The sequence below is a fragment of the Oratosquilla oratoria genome, chromosome 13 (genome assembly GCF_046742065.1).
Source record: "Oratosquilla oratoria isolate Oo_2021 chromosome 13, ASM4674206v1, whole genome shotgun sequence".
NCBI lineage: Eukaryota > Metazoa > Arthropoda > Malacostraca > Stomatopoda > Squillidae > Oratosquilla > Oratosquilla oratoria.
Window position 1 is genome coordinate 42,754,240 of NC_134789.1, and position 10,000 is coordinate 42,764,239.

Genomic DNA, 10,000 nt, shown 5'->3' on the forward strand with positions numbered 1-10,000 from the left:
CCTCAACCATGAAAAAAAATGGGAAATACTATCAAATAAACCCGTCTTAAGTATGGAGTTGGGGGTCAAGGTTGGGATGTCAGTCTTTGTAATACTCTCAGTACCTGTAAACATAAATATCCACGTGTAGTCTTGTAGAAAAAATGCAAGTGGGGGAGGGGTGTATTGCCCCACCCCTTCCCAATACCTCCTCACTCTCCTACCCCAGTTTGTCCGTAAAAAAAAAAATGGGGCAAATGTTTAGGAGCCTGAGCTGCCAAGATCACCTTTTTAAGGTGGGACCTTGGTTTTACCACTGAGGAGCCCCAAGAGTAAATCCTGGTCTGGTCCCTGAAAAACTAGGTAGCAGAGGGAGGAAAGTTGTGGTAGTGGTGGCGGTAATGATGGTGGTAGTAATGTCACTGGTGGTGGTGTTGGTAGATGAAGTTTGTCCTAGAGTGCCTGTGTTTTTCCTGGTCGTTGCCTCTTGGTTCTGCCTATCCCAGAGAACCCTTCCTTAGGGTCAAGAGCTGAACCCTTTCGCTCCTGAGGGTAAGGAGAAGGGTTTGCCACGGAGATGAATAATATCGTCTGGTGGCGGCGGCAGAGGCTGTGGTCAGAATGAGAGAAAAAGTGCCACAGAGGTGAAGACACCCGACACTAGTTTATGTATTCTGCAATAATAGATCTACCTCAATAACCACAAGCTGGCCCTTAGGTTTAGCTAAACTCCGTCATGGCTTGTATTCTATCTCTACTCTGAAACAAACATAAACTGCAGTATGGATAGCCATGTTAGTCAGTTCTTTGAGCCGAGTTAAGCAGATGAGCTAACTAACTGATACAACTTGAATGAAAAATATCTCCTTTTATTTAAAAACCCTTCTGCACTGTGTGGCACTTTTCCCGTCTTTCCTGTTGCCGCCAGGCGATTTGATTTACCTCCGTGGCACCAAGCCAGTCTCGCCAGTGTCTCGAGAACCTGTGTTACTGCTGGAAACTTCCCATCTACCGCGATGGCTCCACCCTCATAACCCTCCCCCCCGCCTCCCATATACTGTAATCTGATCCACTTCACTCAATCCAATTCCCAGCTTGGAAATTACCTCAATGTGTACGTGTGTGTGTGTGCATGTAATTCCTTGCAGTCATAGATCATTCGTTGGATTTGTGATCGACAGCTATTACCCTTGCGGATGAGAGCTTAGAGCTCATATTTGACCCAATCTGTAGGTAATAGTGCCCCATATGGACACTCTCAAACACATACACACGACTCCTTGCCCACCATAGTTGGAGTGTCAGATCCCAGTGCAAAGATGCTAAAATGTTCAGCCCTGAGCGGGACTCGAACTAGGATTGCTGAATTAGCCGTCGCATAAGCCACAAAACTGATTACAAATATTTAAAATAAATCATACGAAAATAGACTAAAACATGAATCAGTTTTCCTTAAAGCGTAGACTCCGAGGTGACTTGATACAGGTCTTTAAGATTCTAAAGGGAATTGATAACATCAAAAGTGATGAAGTTTTCACACTGAATGAGAATCGGACAAGAATTAATGGTCTCAAACTGTCAGGGAATAAATTTAATTTGGAAGTGGATAAAAATAACTTCGCTAACCGTGTAGTTAATGAATGGAATAAACTTTCTGCAGAGGCAGTGCAATGTAGTTCAGTTCGAAGTTTTAAGATTTGTTTAGATAAACACTAAAGCAAGATGCTGTAATGCCTGACATTTATTTTATAATATTTGTTATAATATTTATGTTATTTGTCTGTTTATTATTATTTGCTTATTATCTGTCTATTTACTATTCACCCGTTTGTTATTTAACTTCACCTATTTATTTATTTTATTTATTATTTATATTATAATTTATTTCTTTATCATAATTTTTTTGTATCCAACCTAGGTATGGACCAAAAGGTCTCCTGTCGGCATGCTTCTCCTTTGTAATAATTTGATACCATCGAACCATGTGTGCGCTTGTGTTTGTACATGTACTACTCACTGCCAGGGACTTTAAGAAGAAAGGAGTAAAATAAGAGTTAAAAAGATACTGACAGACTAATTAACGCCAGGAAATTTCTTATACGGGAAAGTAAAGTTAAAAAAGAGAAACATTACATACTGGAAAACAAGAGAAAAGATGAAGGAAGTGGACGGAGTATAGATGAAGTGAACAAAAGAAAAAAATAAAATCTTGTAGATAGGGTAGGAAATAGGAACATATAGAGGTGTACCCGTTACAAAGCAAAGCACCTCAAACCTGAAGGCACTTCCCCACCACACCTCTGCCAGCGCCTCCTTCAGTGTTCCTCTCTTGTGTGTTCCAGAGGTCTAGTTGCAATCTTGTCGGCCTTCGTGCTCCTGGGCGTGACGGTGACCCCCGATGGGCCTTTCAAGCGGCCTCACCCGGCCCTCTGGCGATTCACCTTCATCTGCTCCATCGTCTACGAACTCTGCCTCATCTTCGCACTCTATCAGGTAAGGGAACCCCCTGTTACTCAGGTGCCATTCAGTGACTCCTCCTCCTCCTCCTGCTATTACTACTACTAGTAGTTATACTACTACTACTATGAGTTCTACTTTACTACTACTGTTATAACCAAGTTGGAAAGGGGCATTTGACCACATTTATTGCACCACCCATCTCTACTGGTGTTGCCTTGTTTTCTTCCTCTTCCCCCATCAAGTATGGACAAGAAAGCTCAGCGGTGTTCCAACATGTTAAACAATTTAATCATTGTTTAGATTGGGACAAAGCTGAGCTAGTTTACAAATCTAGATGCGAGTTCAGGAGAAAAATGGTTGAATCAACTATTATTGAGTATCAACCCAATATGAACATTTTGAAGGGGCAATGGTCCCCAGACATAATATCAGGACTTTTCATCACTAGCCTAGTCAAAAGATATTGCCTCCTGACCCCACATACTGAGTGAGCCGAGGGTAGAGACCTCTCCCAATGTTCCCCTTTTTCTTGTCAAGGGTGCCACTTAAGTAGCACTCACTCTTCTATTCTTTGTTTATTTAATTGTTTTCTCTCCTCGCCAGAGTGTGACGGGAATACGAAAATTGCTCAAACACATCGATCCGAACCTCGGGGAGGCCCTTGAGGAGAAGGACTACGGGGGGAACTGCCGAATCTACGACCACGAAGCCCCAGACGACCCCTACCACAATGTCTGGGTAAGAAGGCACACCGCTGCCGCCGCCGCTCAGTCCTCGCACGGGAGGTCGTCATTGTCGTCGTTGTTATCGTCATTATCATCGTCGTCACAACCACCACTGCTGCAAATTTAGCACATCACATATCACATCATATCACATCACCACTACTCTCATCCACACCATTATCACCACCATTCTTATTACCAACACCACCATTATTACCACTGTCATCACCATCCTACATCATCATCATCACAAGTCATCACAAGTCATTACTACTACTACAGTCTTCACCATCAATGCATCATCACCACTAGTCATCATGAGTCAACACTACCACTACAGTTTTCCCCATCACTGCATCGTCATCATCATCATCATCATCATCATCATTGGCATCATCATCATCATTGACATCATCATCATCATTGGCATCATCAACTTAACCATCAATTTCATCATCAACAACTGATGGGCTCTTGTAAACTGATCCTGCTGGATGGGTGTCAGAGGTCATCTCCAAAGCCGTAATCATACTTCCAGTTCGGATGCCCCTGACAGCTACTTTTGTCACACCATGGCCTCATCACCTAAGTCATTTCAAAGCTCTTCACATCTGTATGAAGAGCTGTAAACTTTTATGTCTTTGGTACATGTGGTGGTTCTTATGTTGTAAATGTATCCATGTGGGTGGGCTTCCCACCTGTGCAGTGCAGTCTTGTGTACAACTCGCCCACTTCCCTTTTATGGTTCTGGAACTGAAAGCAGAAAGGTAGTTGTGGTGTTTCTAGAAGTAGAAACGTGTTATGGCCAGGTGTGGTGTACATGGTGGTATAGGAGATGGAATTTATTGTAGTTTTGGTAGCATTGTATATGTTTGTTCATTTAGCAATGGTGGCGAGTGTGTATGCCTTGTTTAGCAATAGTAACATTGAAAGTATATGCACTTGTAGAAGTAGTATATTATACGTATGGTCAGCAGTTATGAAAAGGTGATGTGGTAGATGCTTTAGTAGTTTAGGTTTGGTTGGTAGTTTTTAAAAGTATAGAAGTGAACATGCATAAGATGGCTCAGGCTGTGCAGGAAAAGGATTCTGAAATCCATTAGTGTTTGTAAAATGGAATTGATGATTGTAACAAATTGGTACAAAAGGTGGAAACAAGTACTCACAGATTATCTTATTAGAAATGTGGATATTGGTTATAATATTCCTTGCCAGTGTGTAATGGAAATACTTTTTGGTTACATTAAAGTTAGATAGATGAAAGCGTAGTTCTGTTGTCATCTCAATTCCTTCAATTATCCCATTTTTCTTGTTCATAATCCTTCATAATTTTTTTCCAGTCATTCTCTACAAGTTGTTGTACATTTATTGATTTAGGGACCATTCTGTTACAGAAAAAATTAATAAATTATATTAGGTCAGTTGTCTTAGTTGTGATGAAGTGTTTTAATGTTCATTCATTGAAAACCACAAAATGTTAAAAAAGATTAGATACTGCTGCTTCCCTTGAAAATCAGATCGTAGGAAAGGTCTCTCTTTCCTGCTTCATCAGTATATTTCCTTTAAGAGCACCCATCCTCCTCATCACTTCCTGTACTCTTATTGTACAGGCATTTTTCTATTTAGAATTTCTAAAATTTGAATTTCCCAATGTTTGGAATGAAAACGGAGCTGGATTTTTTTGATGAATTGCAACTTATTGTTTATTTTCAGGACAAATTGGATTTGTTTGTTCCCCTGCATTTTTTTGGATGGTGGCTTAAGACACTTTTGTTGCGAGACTGGTGGCTATGTTGGGTGATCTCTATAATGTTTGAAATTTTGGAATACACACTTGAACATCAACTACCCAACTTCTCTGAATGCTGGTGGGATCATGTAAGTAATTGTAATTTTTTCTTTTAACATTTTAGTTTCTTCGAGGGGTTGTCAATCCACTCATCACTGGTAGGTTCCTCTGAAAATCAAAAGAGAAGGGTGGGAACAATTCCTTGAACCATACAGGTAACTTGCCCTGAACCTAGAACATAGTGATTCCTTGCTGACCATGGTGTGATACACTGAATTGTAAGTGTATAGATACATATACCAAAGGCTTTTTTCCCCCTTACAAGTGAGGTAGCCAAAAAACAAATTTTATACCACTCCTTATTTTGCCCTTAAGAACCCCCCTAAATACCTGTAGATGTGTTCTTATCATTAGTTCTATCTGTAAACCAAAGGGCTCATCCCCCATATAAGGGAGGTATCCAGCCAACACGTACATCCATCCCTACCCATCTCATTTCCATTCCTTGCCCATGTGTCTCCCTTATATTGTAGCTCCTTCTGGGTGAAAGGCCATCCCTATCTCCTGCCCACTGTGTGGGCTAGAAGCAATGCAGCAAGACACAGGACATCTATAGCAAGGCCCCACTGCTTCATTTATATGGCAACTCTCCCTCCTTGTCCCCACATTTGAAGATAGTGAAAACAAAGGGGAATACCTTTGTGCTGCATTGATTCATAGTCAATTCACAGCCCTTCTCCAATCACAACTATCTCTTGCCTTTGCCCTTCCCTGATCAACAGATATTACTGTTGTACTCAAGGCCCAGTTCACCCCATCCATCCATCTATTTGTCAGTCTTCCCCTCAAGTTCACTCCATCCACCTCTGCCATCTACATTAATTTTATTTATTTATTTATTTTTTTATTTTTTTATTTTTCTACTTGTTCTTTCCGTATACCCAAACCATCCCCGTATTCATTCATCAACCCTATCTGTCAGCTCCCTTTCACCCCTATTCTCCTCTTCACCTCATTTCTTGCTCTAACCATCCTCATGACCCCCACCATACTTCACAAACATTTCATCTCAAGCACGTTTCAATTTTCCTGTCTGCCTCCCTTAAATTCCAAATCACACCCCTTCATATTGTCTTTTTATTGCATTCTTCCCCAGATACCCATTTCATACCCATTTCTCATGACACTTTTCAGCCCACCAAGCCCATACTTTGGTAGTTCCTTTCAGCAGGTTTGAGTATTAATGTTTTATCAGTTGGTAAGTTATCGAATAGGTGAAGGCAGTGGTGGAAGAAAAGTAACCATATGAAGAATAGTTGCAAAGTTAAAGTAAGGGAACATTTGAGAAATACAAAAGAGAGTAGGCACAAAATATAGGGTGAGAGAGGCAAAGAGGAAAGTAGATGTAAAGTGGGTTAGATGCTTGAGGGAGAATTTTGAAAAGGATAAGACATCTGGGAAGGAAGTGAAAAGAGTAAGGGAGAATGAATCCGGTAGAGAAAAAAAAGTAAATGGTACAGTAGGACTTACAACAGAAGAAGTGAAGACAACAATGGGAAGAGAATTCAGTATTTTAGGAATTTGTTGTTCATAGGTTAGGGAGGGTTTAATTAAGGCAGTAGGAGATGCCAGGAAATTAACTGATTTGGGAGGAGAATGATAGGGCAATAGGAAAAGAGGAGATACAAATACTATTGAAAGCAGTGAAAGAGCCAGGAAGGAGCAACATTCATGGGGTCCCATCTCATGCTCTCCAAATTATCATAATTTTAGCTTAAAGTTCATGTATGGTTGCAACTTGATCTGTATTATTTCCCAGAGAGTATATTTAGATTTGAATCCATGCATTGTTCTAGCTTGGGCTATATCATGTGTGTGTGTGTGGGTCAAAACTGTTTTAGATCACATGTTGGAGTCATAATCAACAGCTATTACCCTACCTAGAGTTGAGCTTAGAGCTTAGAGCAATCATTCTCAACAGGGGTGAAAGAAACAAAACGGATATATTCAAGGAGACATCAGACTGAAACTGACAAATCTTAAGCCTAATATAAAAGATCTAGCAGCGAAGCACCAGGCCCAAGGATCTCATTAAAACACAATGTAAAACATCTCAAATTAGTTGTTTATCATTGTTGCAATAATTTTTATTATTATTTTCCAATTAAGGGGGGCGATCCTTTTTTTTTTTTTTTTTTTCTTTCCTTTCTTTCTTCCTTCTTCAATATGGCTAAAAAGGTTGAGAAGCCCTGGCTTAGAGCTTATACATGGCATGATCTATGGGTAATGTTGTGACTTTGCATACACACAAACTGTCAACTGACAGACATATCAATAGGATTGTGGGAGAGACTACTGCAGAAGATTTAAGTGGCATTCCATTATATGGATGAAGATATGAAAAAAGTCGTCAAAACCCTGATGCGTCCAAGACTGGAATATGCATCAGTGGTATGGTCCCCACACCGAGTGAAGGATATTAGCAAGAGAATACAAAGGGCAGCAGCCAAACTGGTACCCAGCCTGGTAGATATACCATACGAGGAATGACTAGGTCTACAAACTTTGAAAGATTGAAGAGAAAGAGGTGACACGATTACAGTGTTCAGGTTGCTAAAAGGGGATAGCTTGCATTGATAGAAGAGATCTCCAGATTAAAGATGGGAGGGCTTTAAGAAGTCATGGAATTAGATTAAGAAAGACCACATGTCAAAAGGATGTGAAAAAATACAGTTTTCCCTATAGATGTATAAATATGCAGAATATCTTAGATGATATAGCCCAAGCTCAAACAGTACAAGAATTCAAATCTAAATATGATAATTGGAAATCGAAGATATAAATTAAGTTGGAACCATACATGAATTTTAGTCAAGGTATGTTAGAAAATTAGAGATTAGGTGACCGAACCCAATGAGCATTGCTCCTTTTCTCTGTATACTACAATTAGATAAATACACACACAGCTCCTTGCCCACCAGAGTTGGAGTGCCAACTTGCAGTGCAGCAATGCTGATATTTTCAGCCCTGGGCATGACTCAATCTCGGATAATTTAATTAGCACTGCACCATTGAGCCATGTGTGTGTGATTCACCATGGTTTTGGATCATGTGTTGGACTTGTGGTCGACAGCTATTTTCCCTCCCAGATAAGAGCTCAGAGCCCATATATGACCGATCTATGGGTAATGCTGTGACCTTTACATACACACACACACCCCTAACTCCCCACCCATGAGTTGTGAGTAATGATTCGCAATGCAGCAGTACTGAAATTATTTCAGCCCTGGGTGGGATTTGAACCTGGACTACCATACTGATGGCTGGGAACTCTAACTACTGTGCCATTGAGTGTGTGTGTGTGTGTGTATATCTGTATCTATCTATACAAGTATATACATTTCATGTCTAATTTTCAAAATGCTTTTCCATTTTTCAGTGGATTATGGATGCCCTTGTTTGTAATGGACTTGGAATCTACTTTGGACTTCTAACTCTGAACTATTTCACAATGAAAGTGTATCATTGGAGAGGATTGTGGAATATTCCAACATACAGGTGATTTTTTTTAACTTTCATTTCAGTCAGTGATTGAGTTTGAAATGGTATGTGAGAGAATTCAGTCAATTGTTGCCTCAAGTTTCATAAATTGGAAAATCAGCAGCCCCATAGTAGCTGATTCAGCAACAAAGTGCTAGGTTGGAGCTCAATATTTGGACCTCCTTCGTCTACGACAACTTGCATTTACCTAGTTGTATTATACGGGAAGGGAGCTATGCTCGTGGTGACCCGTCTTTGTATCTTTCACCATCAAGTTTTTTCTTAAATCTGGAATAGTATTTGCACACACTGTTTCTTTAAGTTATTCCAGATATCCAGCACTGTGTGGGAAGCTTTTTTCTCCCAGATCTTTTCTATAGTTATCCTTTTTGTGTTTTTCATGACCTTGTTTTTCCATTGTAATTTTTTTAGTAAATCATTTCTATCAAGGATTTCCATTCCTTTCATGATTCTATAGATAGTCAGTAGATCACCTCTTTCTCTTCTCTGCTCCAGTGTTGGTAGTTCCAATTTGGATAATCTTTGTATGTTAACTTGGAAAGAGCTGGTGCCAACTTTGTCGTTGTTCTGTATTCTTTTTAATTTCCTTATATTCTTTTTAGTACTGGGTGTCCATAGTGTCACTGCGTATTCCAATTTTGGTCTAATCAATGTAACTAATATTTTTTTAATCATTTCTTCATCCAAATAGTCAAATGTTTCGTTGACCTTAATAGGTTGAAGGTTTCTCCAGCTATTTTGTTTATATGTTTATCCGGTGTCATGTCTTTGCTGATTATTACTCCAAGGTCTCTTTCAGAGTACACTTTTTTGATTTCTTCTTCACAGATTTTATCATTTTTTTAGATTGTTTTTATTTTTTCCAAACTATTATACTACACTTCTTGATATTGAAGTTCACTTCCCACTTTTGAGTCCAATTCTAGATTTTGTCCAAGTCTGATTGTAATGAATCACAATCCTCCTCTGTGTATGCATGTGTCATGTGTATGTTTATGACTGTGTTTGTGCATACCTATGCTTGTCCATTTGTGTCTGTGTCTCGTTAAGATTTAAGTATAAAAGGGTTACATGAATAAAGAAATGTTTTTGATCTAACTTTAAGCTGTTAAGAATAATTGGTACCCATAGTGTTAATAATATTATTTTCTCTTTTAGAGGGAAACTTCGAAGAATCATTGCTCAGTTTGGGCCTTACACTTGGGTGGACTTTGATTGGCAGCCTCTGTCATCTTTAAGAAGATGGTTCTATATGTTGGCAATAATAGCTATTGTAAGTACTTTTTTTTTCAAAATATATTTTATCATCTGGAAGATCCCTAATTATCTTTTGTTAATGGCACCACCTTAGAGTAATATAATTACTGTATTCAAGAAGAAAATAATTTACATTTTGCAAGTATTGCATTTATGGTTTGTTTATAAATTCTTATATTTAATGCCTTTTGCATTCTCCAACAGTTTCTTTTGGCTGAGTTGAACACTT

General features: G+C 39.3%; 1 protein-coding gene across 10 annotated transcripts in view; it reads left to right on the forward strand.

The window, feature by feature from the left end:
* The window catches only part of LOC143032405 (phosphatidylserine synthase 2-like), a 120,767-nt gene that overhangs the window by 63,636 nt on the left and 47,131 nt on the right, over positions 1-10,000 (forward strand). For all 10 annotated transcript variants that reach the window (XM_076197130.1, XM_076197131.1, XM_076197136.1 and 7 more), the window contains exons 4-9: positions 2,322-2,472; positions 3,043-3,177; positions 4,878-5,042; positions 8,393-8,511; positions 9,673-9,787; positions 9,976-10,000. The exon at positions 9,976-10,000 is cut by the window's right edge and continues 121 nt beyond it. In XM_076197130.1, the coding sequence (XP_076053245.1) occupies positions 2,322-2,472; positions 3,043-3,177; positions 4,878-5,042; positions 8,393-8,511; positions 9,673-9,787; positions 9,976-10,000 (710 nt within the window). The remainder of the gene's footprint in view (positions 1-2,321; positions 2,473-3,042; positions 3,178-4,877; positions 5,043-8,392; positions 8,512-9,672; positions 9,788-9,975) is intronic.